The sequence below is a fragment of the Anopheles coluzzii genome, chromosome 3 (genome assembly GCF_943734685.1).
Source record: "Anopheles coluzzii chromosome 3, AcolN3, whole genome shotgun sequence".
NCBI lineage: Eukaryota > Metazoa > Arthropoda > Insecta > Diptera > Culicidae > Anopheles > Anopheles coluzzii.
Window position 1 is genome coordinate 89,260,732 of NC_064671.1, and position 24,399 is coordinate 89,285,130.

A 24,399-nucleotide genomic window follows, 5' to 3' on the forward strand; every position below is an offset into this window, starting at 1 on the left:
CAGCCGAAGCTGACGTCATACGGGACGAAAGGACTCGCTTCAGCTGCATGCAGAGTGTCCCTTTTCCTCTTTCTCACACACACAAACGTACCGAAAGTCACAGGTTGAATGGGTTGAGCAGGGCAGGCGGGTTGGGGTGAGAACACTCTCCGGTTTTTACTACGGTTCATTCATTCGATTCTGCCCGGGTCTTTATACATAGCGCACTACAGCAAGAAGCGACAGTGCTGAGTCAGGACTTGAAGAACCCCGAGGAAGGACTCGAAGCATGGGGGAAGTCAGCAAGACGCTGCAGTTATGCTGGAACAGCAAAACGACCCTATCATGCAGAGGAGGCAAGACAGAAACAAGTCGAAATGTTACGTCCGTTGCGTTCGTGTACTCCAAAGTTCTTGGAAAGTAAAGGAAACATCAAAAACCAAACAAACAAAGCTATTTCATTAGATCATAGTAGCTCTGCTGCCTCGATAGTAAAATGCGCTCTGTCACTCTCCATAGTAACGGTAGGTAGTGCGCGCTACAAAAGCCCTTTTGGTATCTTCGCCACCTGGAGGGGGAAGCCGTCCGAGACTTCTTCAGCATTTGCGCGTTCAGCAAACGTCACCACGTCAGCGCCATTATCCTTTTACCACTACACATCGAAGGAGAAGGATGGCAAACGTATTGATAGCTTCCAAACACACGGGTTGTGGGAAAGGAACATGGACATGGGCACAGGGTGGCGTTGTTTTCGTTTCGCCCTGCTAGGCACGCGGATCGATAGCGCCTCGGTCGTTGTGTGAGTGCACCAAAGGATTGGTGCGCAGTGCGCATGGCCGAAGCAACTGGCATCCGACGAAGTCAGCACTACGCAATAGTTGCACACACTGGCCGACGACACGACGACCACGAGTTGTTGTAATCGCAAAGCAGGACCATTTTCGCCTGGCCAAGCGAACAGAAGGTTCTGACAGTCGGTTCCGGACAGTGTACCAGCAGTGCACACAGTACGCGACTCAGAGACAGAGAGTGCGGGTGGCTTCAGGTTCTGCTGGACAGGTTCCCCTCGTTTCCTTTCCCTTGTGCTCCCTTTTTTGAGTGTGTGTGTGTTGGTTTTCCGATTTGTCTGCCCACTCGTCCCTGTGCAGTGATGCAACCACGAAACGCTGGCCTAGCTTGTGCTGGATGTTGAGAGTGGGCGCCCATACCAATCCGAAAGACCTCTGCTCCGTGTGTCCTGGTGTTCCGTGTTTCCACAGTGCTGGTTTGGGCGTTTGTTGTGGTCAATAGCCCTCTTCCACCGTGGCCGTGAGCGATGGAGACGACGGCACGCGTTCACCAGCCGAAGGCTGGCAGCTCGAGCTCGAGGCATCGGAGTTCCCGTGCAAGGCGCAGTGCGACTCCCCAACGGTTGGAGCAGTTGGAGCAGTCGGAGGCGCGTGGGATAGATGATGTGTCCTCCCAGCAGTCGCCCGACCAGGAGATGGCTATGGCTGACGGAACATCTAAAAATAGAACCACCGCTGCATCTCGCACCGTACGTCGACCGGACACACCGGAGCACAGTGGAGCGAGCAGCACTACAACGAATGCGAGCGGCAGCGTCACGGGAATGACCGTGCCCGATAGTGGTGCACTGTCGCGGGTGTCCCAAACGCCACGCAGCAACTCACCCGCCATCGTAACGACCGAGCTAGTGGCGGAACAAGCGCCGCCAGTCGCTAGTGAGGAGCCGGCAGCGGGTCCGCCGGCCGACAAGCTGCAGAAGGGCATCCTCGGCTACATGGACCGCCAGCTGAAGGTGCAGTCGCTGTCCGATCCGCAAAAGAGCCCGGCCCAGCGCAGCACCCGCAGCAGCACCCGGAGCAGCAACCTGGAGAAGAGCCCGCGGCGAAAGCGCAGCAAGTCGGAGTCGCGTCGGCGCCGGGAGCGCAAGATACTGGCCGCGGGCGAGATGGAGGTCCGGCAGGCGAACGAAACGCTGATGCGCTACCTGAAGCAGTGCTCGGACTTTAACGATGCGTCCCTGTCGGGCGATCTGGAGATACCGGAACCGCTCGAGGATCGGCGCGTCCACCGGAAGACGAAGTCGCAGCGGGAGCGAAAGCAGCACCAGCCGCAGCAGCCGGACCACCGGTCAGGTGGCAGGACCCACGGTAGGTACCATTGCGTCGTTTGTCCAAAACCCGGAAAAAGTCTCGTGCGGCGTAAGGGAATGGAGAGAGAGAGACAGAGACATATAGAGAGAGAAGGAGAGCGTTACCGTTGGGCTATAATTAGAACCGTTCGACCGTTTTTTTTGTTGGGTTTGTTAGGATGTTTACAGGCAGGTCAGCCGGACCCTGGTTACCAAGGAAAAGCGGCTGCCGGACGGAGAAAGGGAGAGAGAGAAAACGAGTAAGCGAAAGAGAGCGAACGAACCAACAGGGCGTTTTGTGTTGGCGGCACCTCGATTTCGATTTTCCAACAGTGATGTACGCGCGCGTGTGTGTGTGTGTGTGTGTGTGTGTGAAGGTAGAACCACACAGTGCCCTCAACTTGGACGGGCAAAAAACGACGCCTCCCAGCAAAGGGCTGAGTGGTAATTCGGGATTTTCTTCGCAGCACGCGCGTGGGTGTGCGCGAATCTGGGTTTCTTGGAATTCTATTAATACGCCGCCACTTCGCTAAGATTCGTCGAGCGTTGGAAACAGAGAGGCGTAGGCTGCTCTAGCACGGAATTCCTGATTTATTGCGTATTAGTAAACACAACAAAGCGTCGTCTTGTACGGATTCTTCAATGTTGATTTTCCCAAGGAGCACTAGATTACTCGTAACCGTGTTGCGGTCTTTATTAGATTAGGCACATTAGGAAATCGCGGACACGCGAGCCTTGGTTTTGGGCTGCTTTGGTGGGTGTCCTTTGGTCACGTAATACAAATTACAGCAGCAACTTCCTCAGACAAGATTTTTTGCGTCGTTTTGGTTTGTGGGATATTGGATAACGCACTCAAGTTGATTACAATTTCATGTGCTACCAAATATCTTTCATTTTTTGAAGAATCCTTAAGTGTCCAGAAAACCTGGAATTCTAAAAAACCGGCTATACCCGGATGAAAGAGCCAATGGCAATGGTGGTCTGGCAAATGCGTTAGCAAATCGATAGGAGACCCTTAATCCTGCGGATTTCTGAATCAATCATCTCTGCTCCTCTGTCCTTTGCTCGCGCCCGGACTATCCGTCTGTCACATTTCATCTGACAGAACGCAAACGCTCAATCGAAATGCCATGTTCTCCCCCCTTTCTTTGGGTACGTCATATCATCTCTGCGGGTTATCCTGCATTCCCAAATGTCCCGATGCGATGTTGCCTTCCCTTTCGTGTGTGTGTGTGGCGTGGGCGATGTATCCGTGAAAATCTGGGATGCCGGGGAGCCCCCCGGGGAGTGTTTCGTGGTGTGGTGTGCGCACGTACCCTTGGTGCCGGCTGCTTTCATTGGGCACCGCTGTCGCAATGACGTCACAACGCCCTACGTTTGCTCGTTTTCTCTCTCTCTCTCTCTTTTTGACGCTTGGTTAGGGTTTTATCAATATTATTGTGTCGCTCCGTTTTTGTTATTCTTCCATTCAAATAAGAAGAAATAAAACTCAGGGTGGAGTCGGTCCTCCGCCTTCCTCCAGCAGAATCTCTGGCCGTCGAGTGCGTCCCAATTTAGCATCTGCCATCGAATGGGGCTTTGGTGCTTTGGTTGGACTGTTCTTTTTTCGGACCACCGGAGGCTCCCTTTTCAATGGCGAGCGGGACAAACAAACTCAGCCTGTGTGTGTGTGTGTTTCGGTACTAAAATAGGCAACAGCGAACACCCAGCCGGTAGGGAGCGAGGAGCGATTCTTCGATTTGATGCCTTTTCCTCGAGTGTGTTATCCTTGGAATGGGCCAATAAATAGAAAGAACGTGACGTTCTCTCAAGAAGATTATGGCTATTTTCGGTTTGAAGGGAGCTTTTGAAAGATTCAACGCGTCGCCATTACTTTGCCACACCGTTGCCTGTTGACTTTGGGATCTTGGCGAAATAGAGGCGAGGCGATCTTTTTACCCATCGATGAGCTGGGATGAGACTTTTGTTGGTAAATTGTTCAAGTTTTACCCTTTTGCATTTTAGAACCACTTTTCAGAGACGGGATTTGTGTGTTGACCTTTTCGGGTTTTCCCAGCGAAACATGAGGGCCCCCTCATTGGCAGATCGAAATTCTTTAGACAAGGAGCTTTAGTCCCTTGTCGCTGCGTGTGGAGCAGCAAGGAGCGAAATTTATTGGCCCACCATCTTCACTCCCTCCTGTCACATACAGCCTTTTTTCCCCCTTTATCATCTAACTTATCTTTCCCGAGACCGAACATTCGTACACACGATATCTCTCGCTCCCAACGCAATGATAACTGTGTTCCTTGAACTTTAGCCCACTCCGCCCTGACAGACGGTGACCTTTACAAGCTTGGCACAGCAGCACCGTTGACATTTAGCCGCGATCGAAGCTTGGTGGGCACGACGGGTTAGGGCTTAGAGGGTATGCGATGAAACTGTAAGCTTCGGTGCAGATTCGAGGCAAGAAAAATAATGATCTGACCTATCTTCGGTGCTACCGGCACAAGGGGTATGATAAGCGAAAGGACACAGAACCATGATAAAGAAGGCACACGCCATGATTACGACTTGGCGCGAGACTGTTTTTGTTCCCTCCCCCCATGAACCCCAGGTCGCGGCACGTGAGCATTAGCTGATGGAGGTAATTAATTCCGCTGAAGATATGTGTAGGGGATGTGATGTTCCCCTTCATTCTCCCGAGCTTTCGCAAGGAAAATGAGATTAGCGCGGAAAACTCGTATAAGACGCAAAGCGTCGTTGTTCGTTTCTAAATATGGCACGACTGTGTGTGTTGCACTTCGTATGGCAAGGATTAAGGTTAATCTAAGAACCTAGCTGTGGGCGGTACATCGGATCCTTTGTAGGTAGAAAATCTTTCAGAGATGGTTTTTAATTAAAGAATCGTTTCGGAATTATTTTGCAGAATGACATATCAGTATGCTGGAAATATTTAGATTCTCAATAAATGCCATGATACTGGGACAACCCGGTGGTCTATTGTATATATGGGTCGGCTTCTACAATGCCAGACGGGCATAAATTCTCATCCAAACCGTCCTCCTCAGAATCAAGGACTTGATTTTGTAGTTCCATGATACTAATAAGTCTCAGAAGCCTGACATGACCACACAACCACAATATATCTTTCTAGTTATTTTCTTATGTTGACTATCACGTCTATAATAGTTCTGCGCTCACCTTTCCACCCTTTCTTAGCGGACGATCTGATGAGCTATCATGGCGAGATCTACAATCCCTTCACACCGGTCGTCTCACCGACGACCGAGGCGGCGGCCACGCGTATCGATAAGATGTACATACAGACTGCTAGCGGTTATCGACCAGTTGACAATACCTACTCCTACCACAAGTCTAGGGCACTAATCGGAGGAGACCCGGAAAGCAATAGGTAAGTAATTGGAGCAATTGTAAACAGCGGAAAGACATAACGCTCATCTCTAACGCGCTCTCCTGCAGCCATACGATAAGCACATCGGTACATCTGTCCTGTGCGGTGCAGCGCGTCTGGCATCTTCTCTCGACCGTCTGTCACGGTTTGCTCGGAGGCTTGGCCTTTGCCCATCTGCTGCTGATCTGCACGACCAAGCCGTACGATTGGGTCGATGCCTCGATACACCACTACTCGGCCTTTGCCGAGGTGTACGCCAACACGTTCTACTGTTTGGCCATCGTTTGTATGGTTTCGATATTCGATCGGTAAGTGTAGAAAGGGATGCACAACGGCACGTGCTTTTGCGACTAACGCTTGTGGCAGTTGTACTAATCCGATTTGCTTTACTTTTGTAGAATGGACATTGCGTACGGGGGCGATACGAACATCTCGTTCCGTGCGATCTTCATCATCATGATCTACGTGATGACGATCATACTGAGTCTGTCGGCTGGCACGATGGACGAACGGTTGTATGTTACCGCGTCGCTAAATGTCACCGTATGGGAAGAGGAATTGGTAAGTGAGGAAAATGCCCGAAACGTGGACTTTCGCTTAATATTAATATATTTGATCATCTCTCCATGCTTCCCAACGAACAGGAAACGAACAAGGTACTAAGTGTGTGGAATGCACTGTCGATCGCCCGAAGTGTCGGTGCCATCTTCGGCTGGCTGATCGTGGGCTTTCTACCGAACCAGGACAATCTGTACGACCAGCTGCTCGAGATGGAAAAGTATCAACTGCAGTAGGAAATGGCAAACGTATCATACACTCCAGCGTGCTGTACATACTACCTGGGCTGGAGGGGACACACAAAGTACTAACCAAGAGTTACTGAACAATAATCACGCTTATGTCACTGTGGTGTGCAGCGAGTCACACAGCCCGTTCGCGTGCGCTCGGGGAGTCGTGAGCTTGCGGGCAAATTTAATGTAGTACATACATACCGTAGTAAGAAGTTGAGGTGCGTATCAGTTAAAAGTATTATCGTTCAGGAAGCTAGCAGGAAGCGGTTGTGGTAGCATTTACGTGCAAAACCAAATCAGGATGTACTGTGGGGTAGAATGTGGCATATTAGCGAGGGATAGTGCAAACTGGGAACGACTGATAATCATTGTTGTGGTGTAATCAAAATGATAGCAATCGTGATGCGGGTGGGGTGGGTGGTAAAAGTGGTTATTTCCACTGGTTCCGCGGTCGAGGCGTTGCAAGATAGGCGGAAGGATATTAGGATATTGAGACAATTAATTAATCTGTAAGCTGTACTGTTATCATACAACCATGTATCACGCTAAGGCGAATGTTCTGATTTCTCGTACACCATAAACGAAAGGGGACATTAATACTGGGCTAAGGTGATTGTGTTTGTCTATGATGAGTACTCGCAATATCACATTTATATGAAGAGATCGGTTGCGTTTAAAACAGATTACCATTAAATGCAAATAATTTTCATTAAACTTTGTTATATAATTCTAGTCCTGCTATCTGCTATACACACTATTGTAAGGAGTAACGGACATTAGACTAGACAACCTGGAGGAATATATTTCTACGCTGAATATTTAGGTCGAATTTATAAATAATCGCTCTTATCAGTGCGGTAGTGATATTAGTTGCTCGACATTGAAATAGGAACTGTATGAGTTCCTGAACCGGAAAAGGTTCGCGATCAATTCCGTTACGAAGCCCGATAAAATACCCTCGTACAATCATTGAACCGGAATAAAAAATGGGTAGTTTCGGGAGTTCGGATTGAATGCAGTTCCACGAACGGTTTGGGGGTCAGGTCCAGTCACAGAGCCAATATGGATTCAGAACCATTTCCTGGATAATTACGTATTCAGGATAAGTTCTAGGATCGGTAGGGGTTGGTAATCAGTTCCAGAACTGCTATATGCTCAGGAGTAATTCAAAACCCGGTATGGATTCAGAGTCTGTTCCAAGACTGGTATGGATTCAATGCTATTACAGGACCAGTATGTCTGCAGAATCACTCCTAAGATCAATATGGGTTCATGATCATGGTTCAGAAATGTCATGAGATAAGGATCAACATGGACTCGGACATTATAGAAACTGTAGTCGCAGCAAGTACTATTTGAATGGTTTTTCTTTAAACAACTTTTTCAGCACCTAGTAGTATTTTTTTCCCGCGTAAATTTGTACAGAAACCCTATAACCGGGACAAATTGATTTGAGTGTAAACAAATGTCTGATAAAAATTAAATCTTGCTTCATCCAAACAGTTCGTTCAAATTAACGGCTTTTGTCGGATATTTCGCTATGAACGCCCAAGGTATCTATGGGTGCAGCCTTCTCCGACAGCCGCACCGCAATTGTCTACACCTTGGCGCTTGGCGCAAAACGTCAGCCGCGGAATCGCACACGCGCAAAAACAATAACAAAACCACACGTCCGTTTTCCAGGTGCCGGCTAGCGCGATGGACGAAATCGCACAGATTGGGTTTCAAATCATTGCCTTGGCCAAGGACAAACCGGAAGGCATCAACAACGATGATCTGGCGGAATCGCTCCAGTCCGTACCGCCGGAGCAGCGCGTGCAAGCGCTGAACAAGCTGCTGCAGGAGGCGGTGCTGGAGATACTGAAGAAGGGCAACACGCTGATCTACCGGCTGAAGGATCCGGGCAAAAAGTCGTCCGCCCCGAAGGACATCGACAATGAGGAGCGCGTCATCTACAACATCGTGGAGGAGGGCGGCAACAAGGGCATCTGGATACGGGACATTCGCGTGAAGTCGAATCTGGTCATGACGCAGCTGAACAAGGTGCTGAAGCAGCTGGAAAACAAGAAGCTTATCAAGGCGGTCAAATCGGTGAATGTGAGTAGTGGTCGGGGTGTTTGGTGCGCGTGATTTGCTGCCATACTGATATTACAATCGTCTTCCAATTCGCAGGCAAGCAAAAAGAAAGTCTACATGCTGTACAACCTCGAGCCGGATCGGTCCATAACCGGGGGCGCCTGGTACCAGGACCAGGACTTCGAGGCCGAGTTTGTCGACGTGCTGAATCAGCAGTGCTTGCGGTTTCTGCGGCAAAAGCGCGAGGTGGCGAAGGGCAGCGGCGAGGGACCGCTGGCCGTGCAGAAGCTGTCCGAATGTTCGGTGGCCGACGTGCACCGTTTCATCTCCGATCTGGGCATTAGCAAGATCAGCCTCGACGAGGACGATCTGGAAACGATACTCAAAACGGTGGTGTACGACGGCAAGGCCGAACGGGTGGCCCAGATCAGTGGGGGTTTCCTGTACCGGGCGATCGAGACGCCGATCGCGGCGCCCGGGTTGGTGCAGATGCCGTGCGGCATCTGTCCGGTGGTTAAGAACTGTGCCGACTGTGGTGAAATCACGCCCAAGCTATGCACTTACATTAGCGAGTGGTTAGATTGAGCGCACGGGTGATAGTGGAGCAAGAGTGAGGGGCACACCACCCTAAAAAGTGGCCCCATTTACGTATAGGTTTCGTTAAGATATGATTCAACAGCAAAATAGACAAACTAAACATGTGAGAAGAAGCAAACAAATCAACAGAATGACTTCTTGCCAGCCAGCAGCAAGCCTTAGTTTTGCCAACATGCTTTGCCGTTTATGTTACTTGCCTCTCGGAGAACTTAAGATAGATATGGTTGCTTTGACTGGTCGACGGGTGGCACTCTCACACAACCAGCTCGCTTATCGCGTTTTGTATCGTAGTGCGCCGTTTAAAAAAGCAGCAGGAAAAGTGTGGTCTTTTGCAGTGGAATTTCATTCCATTGTCGCATGCTGACCGACCGCTGCCCGCTTTGATAAGCAAGCGCCTTTGCGTTAGTCCGTTTCAACTCGTCCTCGGGTGCACAACTGTCGCTGGTCGTTGGGACTATGTGTGCATATTGCAGCCGAATTCTACCACCAATGCTGTTATCAAGAAGCTCGAAGGGAGCAACCCTGCTTGGGGGGTTGTTGTGGATCGTTTTCTTCGCCAATTTGGTCGCTGGCCAATTAACCCTTTACGGCTCGAGAGGTAAGTAGGAAGCAATCGTTCGGCATACATTAAACGCCATTGATGAGTTTTTGTCCATCCGAAAGCGCCCTCCATGCGTCGTCCGCTCACTAGACAGTTGGTGGGGCAATGCCCTGCGCCGTACTTCCCGAACGGGGAGGCGAAAATTCGAAACCGTGGCCGAATGATGCGCTTCGACTGTGCGTACGGGTTTAAGCTGGTCGGCAATCGGTACTCCAACTGCCAGAACGGTCGCTGGGACACATCGATACCGGTTTGTGTGAGTAAGTGTACCCTTCCCCAAAACATGCTCTACGAAAAGTGGACATTGTGTAATATTGAACCCCTTACTTACCAGAATCCGGATGCAGCCTGCTCGCCCCGATAGAGTCCGGCCACGTGCTGTACGAGATGAACAAAGCGTCCGCCTTTCTGTCCTGCTTTGAGGGGACCGAGCTGGCCGGCTCGAGAAACGCCTACTGCAACGGGACGCACTGGGATCGACCGCTCGGTGTCTGCCGGCGGACGGGACAGGCGACACCGACGGCCTGTGACTTCGAGACCGAGTCGCTGTGCGGCTGGTCCAACGATGCGCTGCACGATTTCGACTGGAAGCGCAGCGACGGTACGCTGAACCCGCGCGCTCTCCGAACCGGGCCCAAGTACGACCACACCACGATGCAGCCGAAGGCGGGCCACTTCATGATAGTGGATTCCGGCGAGCAGCTAACGAACGATACGGCCCGCTTCATATCGCCGCTGTTCGAGCCGGAGCTGAGCGTCGGTGCGTGCTTCCAGTTTTACTACCACATGTACGGGGAGTCGGTCGGCACGCTGAAGGTGTTCGTGAAGCCGATGAGCGCCGACCTGTACGATCTGCAGCCGGTGTTTGTGCAGCGGGGCAATCAGAAGAACGTTTGGCACGAGGGTCACGTTGAGGTGGGCCAGCAAGCGGAGCGCTTTCAGGTGGTGATCGAGGCAAGCCTGGGCATGCGCTACAAGAGCGACATTGCGATCGACGATGTGAGCTTGCTGCAGGGCGACAGTTGCCGGGTAGCGGTCGAGGATGGCGAGGAGCCACCACCAGCCGAGGTGGAGAACGTGCCGGTGAAGATAGAGTCGTGTGAAAACCGGTGCGGAAGCAGTATGGCCGCCGTGCTGAGCGCGAACGATACGATTGTGCACTGCGACTGCCACGAGGACTGTGTGACGAGTGAGACCTGCTGTCCGGATTACCGGGAACGGTGCGTTTTTCAGGTGGCGGTTGGAGGGAGTAACGTAAGTACGACCACACCCGTTCCTGTACCGTCGACGTCTACCACGGTTAGGACAACTACGGCAAAAGCTGCCGCCACTACATCTACGCGGCCGGTGACAACGACTTCCACAACGGTCAGTAGCACTACTACCACCACCACCACCACTACCACCACCACAACCACTGCAAAGCCAACAACGTCAAGCGCTACTACGACCAGGAGTACCACTACAAAGCCAACCACGACGTCCACTGTCTCCACGACAACCACGAAGAAGTACAATCTACGCCCAAGGCCTAGTCTCGTTCCGCTTACCAATAGACCACAGCTGCCACCAACAACCACGCCAGCAGCAACGACTCGCAAAACAACTACGCCAACGACCACAGCCACCTCCACAACGGTGACAACGACCATCCCCACCACCACTCAATCCGACCTGGTGGCGGTTGAACAGTCCGTGCCATCAACAACCGAGGAGGTGATAATGCCCGGCCTGGCCATGGCCCCACTGCAGCCGGTAGAAAAGCTCCACTCCGCTCCGAGTCTGATGAAGTTCTTCGTGTACGCCATATCAACCGTAGTGCTGTTTGCGTGCATTTTAAGCGCTGCGTACCTTTACGCACGGCGGTCGCGTTCCAGCGTGCTGGCAAGGTTGAAGGAAAAATCGCAAAAGAGTGGCTTCGAGGACATCCGGTTTCTGGCTGGCGATGAAGACTTAGACTTTAACATTTCGCACGGGCGCGATGTGGAGGAGGGAGAGGAGGTGCTGGAAAAGAAAGGCAACGGGGAGGCAAAAGCAAAACAGGAAACCAAATCAAGCAAGAAGGACGCAAAAGCGGACATCGTAAGGATGGCAAAGCAGGAAGATAAGAAGAACCTTGCCACACATGGGCGCGGGGAAGAGGACAGTAACACCGATAGCGACGCGTCGACGGATGACGATGGGGCGGGCGGTGGTGGTGCGAAAAGGACACATGGGAAGCCGAACAAAAAAGCGTACCAGAAGTATGTAAAACACCACGACGAGGATATGGCATCGAGCTTACTGTGAGCGTGTTGATAAGAGCGGTGGTGGACAGCGTCACCATCCGGCGGGCACGTACCGCGGGGAATTCCGATAAGCAAATGATGCCGTTCTCTTGGTTTGCTCCTCCTTCTTACCCGCTCGCTGCCGAGCATAACAGGAAATTATGATGCGCAAATGTTGCGATAAAGATGCGATTGTAGGAAAGTGATGAACTTCGCGGGGTGAGGGACACAAAATGAAAGTGAAATGTTTTTAGGCAGATTTTTTTTTGTATTTCTCTTGAGGGTGAGTTGGTGTGAGTTAGTATGAGTATTTATTGGATGTAAACTGATACTGCATGGCGATGAGCGAAAGTACACTTTTTATTTTGAAAATAAACGACTTTACATTCAAACCAAAGTAGGCGAGCACATGTGCGTTCCCTGTCTCTACAATGGGAAGAGACTGCTCTCGTTCATTTTGTGAAGGGACAACAAAAGAATAATATTTTATCCGTTGATCCCATTTCAAGCCAAGACATTATTTGAAATATTTTAAAATGTATTTTAAAATATTATAGAAAACAATAAATTACAAACAAAAAAAAACAAAATTATCATTTTGTCCACTCATGCAATGACGGCGTCCCATTGTCAACTACGTGTCATCTGTTGTACGTGTCACTTTCGCTGCACGAAAACAATCTTTTGGTAGTGTGTTGTAATTTCGGTGTCGGTGTGTGTATTGCGTTTGTTGTTTTTCATTTGGATCGCAAAATGATTGTAAAATTACGAATATCCGAGCACGTTAAGAAGGTTAGTAACGGAATGTCTCTCTGCCCTTGTTTTCCTTCTAATCCACAACTAACCCTATCCCCTCTTTGCTTTGCAGCGCATTTGCGATCCGACGTTTGCCTCGTCGCCGGGTACGGGCGAGCTGTACGGTACCATCTGTGACGGTGTGCCGACGGTGATCGGGTTTGCTCGGGTCCTGAAACAACCGGCCGAAGCTGTGACGGTCGACCCAGATGCGGCCGAAAAGTGCGCACCCGCCGATACGCCCGCTCCCATCCAGCACAGCCTACCGAGCGGGCTGGATCTGATCGGCTGGGTCAAGACGGGCCCGTACGCCGATCCGACCGACTTTCTGCTCAAAGCCGGCCCAGACGCGTTCGTGACGGACAATCCGGTCTACCTGCACTACACCGGCGAACCGGGGGCCGATCTGCAGACGTTCATTTTCGAGCAGCGCAAGTTGCAGTCGGTCGAGTGCGTCCTGTTCGCAGACGAGTTCCTGCACCGGGAGTACTACCTGCTGCGGCTCCAGTGCACGCTGACGCTGGTGTGCGAGCAGACGGAAAAATCGGTCTGCGAGAATGCGTTCCGACTGCGGCGACAGCTCGGGTCGGGCAGTGTGGCGTTTACTGTGCCGGCCGCTGCCGGCGTGATGCTGAGCGACTACGCCGTGACGGGCATCGATAAGGAGGAGAGCGTTGAAATGCTGCACGCAATGGTCACGGCACCGAAGCCGGAGCAGGACGATGGGTTCGGGGTGGCCGGTGGGCGTGTGAAAGCGAAAAAGGTGCCGGTAAGCAGTAAGGCGCCGAGCGGCTATCGGGTGATCGATTTCGGGCTGCTGATCAAGAAGTCGAAGGACGAGGTGGACGAAAAGTTGCGCCGGGAGGCGTGCAACGTCACGATTGACCGGCGGAACGAGGCGCAAACGGTGAAGGTACCGTTTCAGGTGGACTGTCTCAGTATGGTGCACCGGACGAAGAAGCTGGACAAGTGTTTCGACAACATGGTGGAAAGTGTGGACTGTTCGCTCGGGTTGATCGAGGCCGCACTGCTCGAGCAGCTGCGGCACCAGAAACGGTTGTATGTGTCCAAGTGCTACCATATGCTGCCGCGGGAGCTGGGCCACTTTGTGACGTGCGTGTATCCGCTCGGGGAGGAGGTGAGCGAAACGGACTCGTTCCTGGAGCGGCAGCGCGCTAGCATGCACAAGCAGTTTGTGCTACCGCTGAACCGGCCCTACTTCCGGAAGGGCAATGCGCACCGGTTTGGACCGAGCAAGGTGCTGATCAATCCGCACGAAACTCTCACCGTGCCACGTAAGTCGGGAATGGCCAATAATTGGTTTTCCAACTGAAAAATCAAATTCCAATAACGCTTTGTTTCTTTTCTTGGACTATTCAGATCCAGAGGGCAGAACCGCGGTTGTGGACGGTGTGTACACCTACCATCACTACATGCAGGACAACTTCGACGACAACGGCTGGGGCTGCGCGTACCGGTCGCTGCAAACGCTCGTCTCCTGGTTCAACCTGCAGGGGTACAGTTCCGGTCCGATTCCGACCCACAACGACATACAGTCCTGCCTGGTGCGGCTCGGCGATAAGCAGCGGCCCTTTATCGGGTCCCGCCAATGGATCGGTTCGACCGAGGTGTCCATGTGTTTGAGCGGACTGCTCGGCATTGATTCGCGCATCATGTTCGTGATGCACGGCAGTGAGCTGGCGTCGCGTGGCATGGAGCTGCTGCAGCATTTCCAGCAGGAAGGCACTCCGATCATGATTGGGGGCGGCGTGCTGGCCCACACCATACTGGGCGTCTCGATGAACGCGGAGCTGGGCGAGACCAAGTTTCTGATACTGGACCCACACTACACCGGCCCGGACGAGCTTGGTCCGGTACTGGGGAAAGGGTGGTGCGCATGGAAGGGAGGCGACTTTTGGGACAAAGTCGCCCATTACAACCTATGCATGCCGATACGTCCGAAGCGATTGTAAGGGAGGGGGGTGACAGGGTCGGAGATATGCTTTTTTCGTGTGTTTATGATGGCGCGCCGGGAAACCGTTTTTTTTTGTTTGTTTCACACATGTTTCTCGTCTTTATTGTCTGTATAATTGTTGTTGCTTAAAACATGTTCTCCCTCTATTTAAATTAACTTTTTTGTATTCAAATTCGGGATAGGGCTCTCGTGCTGTGTACGATTTACGCGAGAGAGAGCGAGTTTGGCCAGTTTTTAAAAACGTTGGCCGATAGACTGCAAACTATATTATAATAAAGCACTTTAAATGTAAAATGTTTACAACTTTAAAATACTATCTTCTCAATTCTATCCTAAGGTATCTTTTTGTCGTGTTCGTTTATTAGGTACCTCCACATTTGGGGCCACTCGGGTGCTCTATTACAGTGATCTTCAACCTGTGGTTCGCGGGTTCTACAAAATATTGCAGAGCACTGGACATCGTTTCGGACCGTTCATCTTAGGCAAAAGAGTGACTTAATCAATTGAATATGGTTCAATAAAGTCCACGAAGTCCGCAAAGGTCACAGCATGACTGTGTAGATCGTTTCGTTGCGGTAGACTATGCATTATGTAGTATACAGAAATTCTTCCAAAAGTTCAAGTTTAGTTTATTTTTGTCAATTAATTTATCTATAAATGTATTCCCTGTTGCTTAAATTCAGTGCTGTAAACACTGTGGAGAAAGAAATCTAACAGTTCCTGAGTCGAGATACACAGTCCCAGACATTCCAACGTTTTGGCATAGGTTTCAAGACCCAGCACAGAGTGAGTGTCAATTCTCAGCTCGAGATGTCATAGAATTCAGAAACCATTTTAGGATAAACATAGACCCAGCATCAACTCCGTTAACTTAAATGTCATCTTCATGGACTGAGAGCGTTCCCTAGATATGGACAACTCAGAATTGTGTTTCCCAGTAACATTAAACGTTTCTAGTAGATATTTTTGAATAAGCTTACATCTTGCCTAAATGTGCCTAAATTATACGAAGTCTTGTTCCTAGAGCCTAAACCTGCCGGTGATGCTCAGATGCGCAGAAGCGTTATTGGGATTGTCATATCAGTCACATGACAGCGGACAACCAAGCACAAGCACAGAGCCTTGAGATTGTTCTAACGAACCGAAAAGATGTACAAAGTCCTGCGGCTCTAAGGTGACTTGATTGCGCGGACGCCGTTGCTTTGATCGTTGCGCTGAACCGTTCACCGTTCTGGGTACGCCAGTTCAGTGAGCCAAGCGTTTGGAAGCGTTTTAGAAGTGCCTGATATGTAAGGAAAGCTTCTCAAGGTTTACAAACTTTCTGCTGTTTGCTTGTAACACACCTCTGGAGACATTCCGCAAGCGTGTAAACAATATAGCACCCTGCGTGGCACGTGGCTTGTGCTTGCGCAACTACCCTCTCACAGTGTGGCGTCTTATTGCGCAATCAACAGTATAGCAACGTCATGGCACGCACTGATGGAAAGTTGCACCTAAAGTAGTTGTAGCGTTCCGGAGCTGTTGGACCTGGAAATTGTTGTAGCATCGTTTATTGAACTTTCGAGAGACTCTGGATGATTCCGCAAAAGGTACGGTAGGCTCAACAGCAACAGCAGCTCTTTCTCATATGATCGTTATGGGGTAAAACGTAGCCGGATATGTTTTTACCCTCGGTAGTGTCGTTTAGCTTGACCTGACCCTCTCGGACAAAGGACTACGACAAGCATCGTAAAACATTCCGCCAGGTCACGTTCGCATTATCGACCCCGTAGCGTGTTGCACGGAGCTGAAATGCTTCAACACCAAGCCAGAGGTCATGACGTTTCCGTTCCGAGCCGTCGGGCGTCCAGCTTATCTCGCAGTGTACCCCCGACGAGTGAGTGATCGCTAAATGCGTGAAAATTTGCAGCTTTTTGCAGCCTGCCCTGCGGTGGCGAACCTCCAGGCTGTACCGGTCAGGGGTTTGGTGTATCATTTTGTTGTCCAGTTTTGATAACGCGAACGCGGAGCTTTGTAATGGAGCTGGTGCCCTTGGACAGAGCCCAGGTGTTATCACAGCACGGATGTGTCGATCGCGGGATAGCGTCCTTGGTGCGAGGGTTATATAAGATGGCACCGGTGTGAACGACATGGATACAGTGCGTGTTGAGTGTTCAGGCACGAAGGATCCAGGCACCTGCAGCAAGTTGTCGCTGGTGACCTACGTGTTGCTCGATCGTTTGGTTGGAGATTTATCCCCGGAACTAGTGATCTAGTGTGAGTGAACAACGTCAAAGATGGTGCGGTGTTTAGTTAGGAAACAAATTTCCTGGCTGGCAGTGGTGACGGTGGTGCTAACAGTAGTGGCACAATGTGAGGCTAAAAAGTGTGGTGTTATGTGTCGTGTGCGTGATCCGTTAACGATCGGCAGTAGCCATATGTTGAAGGAGTGCCTGTACGAGATATACCCGGTCGAGAGCACACAGAACACGGACGCCAGTGGACACATGCTGTACGCGAACGATGATCGACGCAATCGGCTGTTCTCGCTGTACGGTGGTCCGAGCTCGTGCGAGTACTTCGGTACGATGATTCAGACGGCCAAGGGGCGCGACACGCTGGTGGAGACGATCCGTCGGCAGCTGCAGAAGAGTGGCTTCAAGGGGCTGGATCTGCAGTGCGATCCGGTGCAGGCTCGCGTCACCCAGCAGACGTATGCGGAGTTTATGGAGCAGCTGCGCAGCTTCCTGGGCAACACGTACGTGGTGATGGTGACGATGAACAGCTGCCAGCTGGAGCCGAAGCTGGTGGAGACGCTGAACCGAGTGGCGGACTTTGTAACGATCAACCATGTCGGACAGGTAAGGCGAACACGATCGAGTGGGAAGTGGTTTGATGTTGAAGATCTCGTGTGCTCGTGTGTTCTTTTCCTGTCCAGTCCTCGATGCTATCCAGTGCGCTGATGTACGGTTTGGCCAGACATCGCCTGCTGCTGACGACACCATCGCCAGCCGCGATCAGCTGTCCGCTGAACAGCGACTACTCGCTGAACGAGGTGCTGAGCCAGATCGAGCAGCAACATCTGTTCGGAGCAGTCGTTGAGCTTGATCGGGACGATGTGAACAATCAATGCGGTGAAGGTCCTTTCCCGCTGTTCCGCAAGGTGCTGGATCGGCTCTGCTCCAATACTGAGTGTAACTTCAGTGGATTCGTGCGGGATACGCGCAACTGTGGCCAATACTACTCGTGTGTCAATGGACAGTAAGTACGCCGTTGGTTCTCTACCATTTGTAAGATGAATGCTCATTATTTTTCATAATCTCTAATTGTGATGTTTAGCAAGCAAACCCATCACTGCCCGGTCGGCCATTCGTTTGATCTATGTCAAAGCAGTTGCCAGCCAATCCTGCAGGTAAACTGTAACAGCACAACGTGCGTCGTCACTGGCAGCTTGCCCAATGGTCTGACGCCCATCCGGTTCCCGATTCCGTTCCCGAACCCCAATGCCAACTGCCCAATGGGAGGCGGCGGTGGTAACAATGGTGGAGGCGGCGGTAACAACGGAGGCGGAGGTAACAACGGAGGCGGCGGAGGCAATAACCAGACGTCCAACTGCTGCTGCGATGTGCTGCGCAATCTTACGTCATTCATCAACGGCACCGGCCAGTTCTCGCAGTTCATACAGTTTGTGAAGGAGCTCGGGGCGGATGATACGGCGGGCCAAATTCGTACCGCGCTGTCGGGCCTCACCCCTGGGTTGAACAACATCGTTCAGGTGGTGAACAACATCCTCGGAGGTTTACTGAATGGGCAGCAGCAACTGAATAACACGATGAATGGCATGAACAATATAGGCGTTACTACCGGTCTGTTGGATCAGTTACTGAATCTGTTGAAAACACTGCTCCAAAATTTGTTAGGTGGTGGTGGTGGTGGTGGGGGTGGCGGAGCAGCACCAACTAGTGGTAGTGGACTACCTGTCGTTGGTAGTGTTGTGCCTGGTACTGGTGGACTACCTGTCGTTGGTAGTGTTGTGCCTGGTACTAGTGGACTACCTGCAGTTGGTAGTGTTGTGCCTGATGTACCGGCCGCTGGAGTACCGGCCGCTGGTGCGGTTGCGCCTGCTGGCGACTTGCTTTCAGCACAGGGTGCAGCAATACTGACGGGTAGTTTAGGATTGCTGTAAGCTACACTACACTAAGGAGCTCTCAGGGCATTGATGTTCCTGCACGAGGGTATAAAATTGTTTGTAGTGCGTGTTGAATATATATAGTTAAATAAATTAATATTCTAAAAATCTACCATTTGACTTTTATGAACATTTGGACATTTGCAAAAGACCTTGAATGACGACAATCGGTGCACAGGGATGGACGGGTAAAGGGGCACAACGACGATGTTTCGAAGCCGAGTGGAGGTAAATGTTACAAGAAATAACTGTCTCTTCAGCATCTCGTAGTACTGATATGCTCAGTTCAAACCGTGTCATCGCTAGTAGCTAGGGTTCTTACAGTTTTATGGAAATACATGCGATTGACTGGGCCTGTTCATGAATTTATTTTATTATTCAAAAAAAAAACGTTTTTGAGTTCTTGTTTTTGGATGCGTTTTAGGGCGAACTGGGGAAGGTGAGCCAACCTACACTAATAGTTCGGCTCTCACTGGCTGGTTACTCAGCGAGTCCGAGAAGCCACTCAGCACGATCGGAAGGACGATCAACGATCAAAGAAGAACAAAAAAAATGAAACTAGCTGAGTTACTCTTATTAAATCCATTTGAGAGGTATTTCAATAAAATCTTCCTAAATACCATCACGAATACGTGTATACATACGTACGATCAACTCATCCACTCAATTGATTGGCGAATTGGGGATGTCGGGGGCTCCCATATAAACACCTTTACCCCATATCCTGTACATATAAACCCTTGATCCATCAGACCTATCGGGGGCTCTCTGCGGGCGATTGGTCGGTTGTACGTTGATGGATTTACTGGTCTTCTTGCACACAGCCTGCAGCTTATTATTTCACTTGGTAACCGTCAACGGTCTCGTAGTACAGTCGTCAACTCATACGACTTAACAACATGCCCGTCATGGGTTCAATCCCCAAATAGACCGTGCCGCCATACGTAGGATTGACTATTCTGCTATGGGGGGAAATCAATTAGTCACTGAAAGCCAAAGCCCACTAATGGTTCAGGCAGGCCTTGACCGACAACGGTTGTTGAGTTGAGCCAAAGAAGAAGAAGAAGGAACCGTCAACGGTCTTTGCTACTAAGACTTTTCTGATCGTCTTCCAATCGGTAAACTGATCTTACTTCAATTAAAATGTATACCCGTTCAAATGCCTAAGACTCATTAGTTGTAACTTGATGAAACTTTGATATAATAATTTTCTTGATTATTTTGTAAAACAAACGAAGAATGCTCTGTTGGGCTGTTTGGAGATCGCGTGTAGCCAGAGATACGGGCACTCACCATTAGCTCTTTTATATATTGTTCCAAAGGAAGCCTTAAGAAATTTATGATTTAATGAAACATATCGAATATTTCTTGAATGTATGGGGAAATGTAATGCAAAAGCTTCGATCTTCATCTGAGAGGCAAATGGAGTTGAAATAAACGAGAAATTTGACTAGATTGCAAACAATAAAAAAGCATAATTGTGTCCAAGATTATTAGTTGTTAGCTTGTTGGCAAGAATAGTTTCGAATGGCATAGCGGTTAAGAGATCCTTATGGAAGAAATCTTAAAAACAGAACTTTATTTAGACGCTACCGCTCTGATGTTTTGCTAACATAAAGGATTTGGCACTCGTGTGAGCATACTGGTATAGAGCCTTAATATACAAGTGAATCATGGATTTATAATTAATCATCATATTGAGTATACTCGCTGTATAACATTGGAGCTACAAGCTGTGTTCTTAAATCCTGTTCTCGTACGGATCCACAATTCGATTGATTAGGAAAAAGATGATTTGTGCATGAGATATGAACCCAATATCAGCTACAAAAGGTCGCCGTCCGTATATTATCAAACGTTTAGGTCATCCGAATACCTAATCCTGATTATGATAGGGTATTACTGATACTACGTTACTATGACGATCACTCCTAACATCGGTCCAGATCAGACTCATCCGGATGGGAGAGAATATTACAAATATTACATTAAATCGAATATAATTTTGATGAAAGTATAATGTTTTTCGTTACCTCATATTGATAGATTATGCAACCAGCAGCAGGCAGACGATCATGCAAAAAGTCAACTGCTTGTGTATGGATAACAGGTTGCCTCGAATACGAGTAAACGAGGGCACACAAAAAACTGACAGCCACGTGTTTGCTGGCGCGATCAGCCATTTCTAGTGCTGGAATAGCTGTTTACGGATGGCGCTAGGAGAGGTCAACTGAGCAGAGTATGCAGAGCTCAACTAGAGCACTACTGTTACCCGACATCGATCAGCTTAACCTGGCTGCCTTGGTTCCGGTTTGCTCTGCCCAAGAGGTCATGGAGCTGGTCTTCAACAACGCTCATCTTAATACACCACGTACGCTACAAAAACGAGTTTCCGCATAGTTGCGCAGTGTTGTTTACAATTATTCTGTCCATTGTTTAGTGCCTGCATCATGTTGCTCGGTTGAACAAAGGAACGATCGAAGAGCACCAGAAATGGTCGGCACCACGTTGTGGCTGAGGTTAAAGTGCAGATCGTAACGTAAACAACGCCCCAATCACTACGCTGCACCCTGGTTTGCACTCACATATAGAGGGTTTCCCCTTTTCATTTAGACTATACCCGTACACAATGGTTCTCGTCAGCTACTGGAAATGCCTCAACCGAAGACCGAAGGCTGTGGCAGCACTCTGCACACAACACAGTAGCGGTGTCTTATCTGAGGTATGTAGCCGAGCGGCGTTGGAAGCGTTGCGTGAAAATTTGCAGCTTTTTCGGTACGGTGCAGCGTATGGTCACCGATAAGCGCAAGACGCTACGGTTTATAGGGCTTATCGCGGCACGGATGTTGTGATCGCGGCAGTGGGTCCTTGGGGGTGAGGGTTATATAAGATGGTTGCGGTAAGTTTGACATGGGTACAGTGTGTGTTGAGTGTTGAGGTGGTGCGCATAAACGAAACGCACCTGCAGCAAGTGGTCGCTCGGTGTCGTCGGGATAGGCTGGCATTGGCTTGGACATCCCATTGATTGGGGACTAACGATTTAAGAGCTGAAAAGATGGTGCGGTGTTTAGTTAGGAATCACATCTCTTGGATGGTGATGACGGTGGTGATTATAGCAGTGGCACAATGTGAGGCTAAAAAGTGTGGTGTCATGTGTCGTGTGCGTGATCCTATGAAGATCGGCAATAGTCAAATGTTGAAGCAGTGCCTGTACGAGATATACCCGGTCGAGAGCACACAGAGTACGGACGGCAGTGGGAAAACTCTGTACGCGAGCGATGATCGACGCAATCGGCTGTTCTCGCTGTACGGTGGTCCGAGCTCGTGTGAGTACTTTGGCACGATGATTCAGACGACCAAGGGGCGCGACACGCTGGTCGAGACGATCCGTCGGCAGCTGCAGAAGAGTGGCTTCAAGGGGCTCGATCTGCAGTGCGATCCGGTGCAGGCTCGCGTCACCCAGCAGACGTATGCGGAGTTTATGGAGCAGCTGCGCAGCTTCCTGGGCAACACGTACGTGGTGATGGTGACGATGAACAGCTGCCAGCTGGAGCCGAAGCTGGTAGAGACGCTGAACAGAGTGGCGGACTTTGTAACGATCAACCATGTCGGACAGGTAAAGCGAACACGATCGAGTGGGAAGCGGTTTGATGTTGAAGATCTCGTGTTTGTTTGTGTGTTCTTTTTCTGTGCAGTCCTCGATGCTATCCAGTGCGCTGATGTACGGTTTAGCCAGACATCGCCTGCTGCTGACGACACCATCGCCAGCCGCGATCAGCTGTCCGCTGAACAGCGACTACTCGCTGAACGAGGTGCTGAGCCAGATCGAGCAGCAACATCTGTTCGGAGCAGTCGTTGAGCTTGATCGGGACGACGTGAACAATCAATGCGGCGAAGGTCCTTTCCCGCTGTTCCGCAAGGTGCTGGATCGGCTCTGCTCCAATGCTGAGTGTAACTTCAGTGGATTCGTGCGGGATACGCGCAACTGTGGCCAATACTACTCGTGTGACAACGGAATGTATGTGAATCTGGTATAATTGTATGTATTTGTTATTCATATTATCTCGCTTGTTGTCTCATTACGCCTTCTCCAGTACAACGCCACACCACTGCCCGGTCGGCCATTCGTTCGATCTGTGTAAGAGCACCTGCGAACCGTTTCTGAAGGTGGACTGCAACAGCACGACGTGCTCGGTGAACGGAGGGCTGCCAAATGGATTCTTCCCCGTACCGTACCCGGTTCCGTTCCCGTTCCCGAACCTGAACTGTTCGATCTTTGACAACGGCGGTGGCAACAACAACGGCGGCAACAACAACGGTGGTAGCAACAACCAATCGTCTGACTGCTGCTGCGATGTGCTGAAGAACATCACGATGATTTTAACCGGTACGGATCAGTTCTCGGAGCTGGTGCAGCTACTCATAGACCTCGGGCTGGACGATACGTTCGGCGAGTTGCGCAAGGCACTGAAGAACATTACGCCCTTGGTGAAGAATATCGTTGACCAGCTGAACCTTCTGCTCGGTGCATTGCTGAACGGTCAGCAAGCGATGAACGGCACGATGACCGACATGAACGGTGCAGGCGTTCAAGCCGGCATCATTCAGGGTTTGTTGGAAAAGATTTTGGAAATAGTGCAAAATCTTTTGAAGCTTTTGGGCGTAGACCTTTTGGGTACCGGTGGTAGCGGTCTGTTGAGCGGGCTGCTTGGTGGTGTCGGTGGTGGTGGTGGTGGGCTGCTAGGTGGCGCTCTAGGAGTATGATGGAGATAATTCGGAGCGGGGCCGTTGGCGCTTGTTACCTCTTTCTCAATCTGTACAACTTCATCATACCTGTTAATTCTCTACTCTATTCTGTAGCTGCTAAATAAAGCTCTTACTTAAACTATCCTTTCGTTTCGTTCTTCTTCTGTTTTGCTATTTTCTACCACTCTCTCTTCGCTAATGCTTCCCTTTCTATTCGATCGACAAAGTTGTAAGTATTTACTGTAGTTAGTAACGCTTTATTTTTGCTTCCAAAATCAAACAAGGGCTGCTGGTCGATCGAGCAACCTGTCCAGTGGTATGTACGGTACCAAACGTCGTAACACCACCGATCGTTCCCATCACGGTACCGCCCGTAACGGGAGCACCACTGCCGACCGCTTGCTGTCCGTGTAACTGCCAATCGCAACAGAGTGACGGTACGGCGACTCTGCTGCTGCAACTGATCAGTCAAATATTGCTGCAGAATATCGGTAGGTTTGAAACCATTCATTCCCCCTGCTACGATCGTCATTTTCTCATTACGTGTTTTAATGTCATATGCGCGCGCGTGCGCGGGTGAAGGTAGCAACACTACACCTGCAACCACTGTATCGCCATTGTGCACACTAACAAACCCGCTGACATCCACCAACATCCAAGTGTTATTGGGACAGTTAAGAAATGCTGGCGTAGTGCCGGAGCTGCTAAGCGTTATCAGCCAAGCGTTGGTAGGGCTGCTAGGTACGTGCGAACCACTATGTTTGTCGCGTGGATAGGGGTTTATCTTCATTTTTTTTCGTCCTCTCTCTCTGTCTCTTTCTCTGCCCTTAAAGGTGGCCAAACATCACCTATCGGTGTAACGCTACCACCTCT

At 50.2% G+C, this 24,399-nt stretch overlaps 5 protein-coding genes across 5 annotated transcripts; all 5 read left to right on the forward strand.

The window, feature by feature from the left end:
* The first annotated feature begins 774 nt into the window (after positions 1-774).
* Positions 775-6,909, forward strand: LOC120958673 (uncharacterized). Its single transcript, XM_040381630.2, has 5 exons — positions 775-2,135; positions 5,318-5,510; positions 5,579-5,818; positions 5,909-6,071; positions 6,155-6,909. The coding sequence occupies exons 1-5, from the start codon at positions 1,295-1,297 to the stop codon at positions 6,302-6,304; spliced, it is 1,587 nt and encodes a 528-aa protein (XP_040237564.2). The 5' UTR covers positions 775-1,294; the 3' UTR covers positions 6,305-6,909.
* Positions 6,910-7,929: 1,020 nt separating this feature from the next.
* LOC120957628 (probable DNA-directed RNA polymerase III subunit RPC6) lies at positions 7,930-9,145 on the forward strand. The gene is made up of 2 exons (XM_040379920.2): positions 7,930-8,398; positions 8,474-9,145. Exons 1-2 carry the CDS (start codon positions 8,000-8,002, stop codon positions 8,960-8,962), a joined length of 888 nt encoding a protein of 295 aa, XP_040235854.1. The 5' UTR covers positions 7,930-7,999; the 3' UTR covers positions 8,963-9,145.
* Positions 9,146-9,240: 95 nt separating this feature from the next.
* On the forward strand, positions 9,241-12,239 carry LOC120957627 (zonadhesin-like). The gene is made up of 3 exons (XM_040379916.2): positions 9,241-9,572; positions 9,638-9,835; positions 9,910-12,239. The coding sequence occupies exons 1-3, from the start codon at positions 9,431-9,433 to the stop codon at positions 11,862-11,864; spliced, it is 2,295 nt and encodes a 764-aa protein (XP_040235850.2). The 5' UTR covers positions 9,241-9,430; the 3' UTR covers positions 11,865-12,239.
* Positions 12,240-12,483: 244 nt separating this feature from the next.
* On the forward strand, positions 12,484-14,923 carry LOC120958011 (ufm1-specific protease 2). Its single transcript, XM_040380534.2, has 3 exons — positions 12,484-12,634; positions 12,711-13,932; positions 14,018-14,923. Exons 1-3 carry the CDS (start codon positions 12,596-12,598, stop codon positions 14,608-14,610), a joined length of 1,854 nt encoding a protein of 617 aa, XP_040236468.2. The 5' UTR covers positions 12,484-12,595; the 3' UTR covers positions 14,611-14,923.
* A 6,633-nt stretch (positions 14,924-21,556) lies between these two features.
* On the forward strand, positions 21,557-23,697 carry LOC125907299 (uncharacterized). The gene is made up of 3 exons (XM_049608873.1): positions 21,557-22,387; positions 22,440-22,798; positions 22,875-23,697. The coding sequence occupies exons 1-3, from the start codon at positions 21,836-21,838 to the stop codon at positions 23,542-23,544; spliced, it is 1,581 nt and encodes a 526-aa protein (XP_049464830.1). The 5' UTR covers positions 21,557-21,835; the 3' UTR covers positions 23,545-23,697.
* Positions 23,698-24,399: the final 702 nt, after the last annotated feature.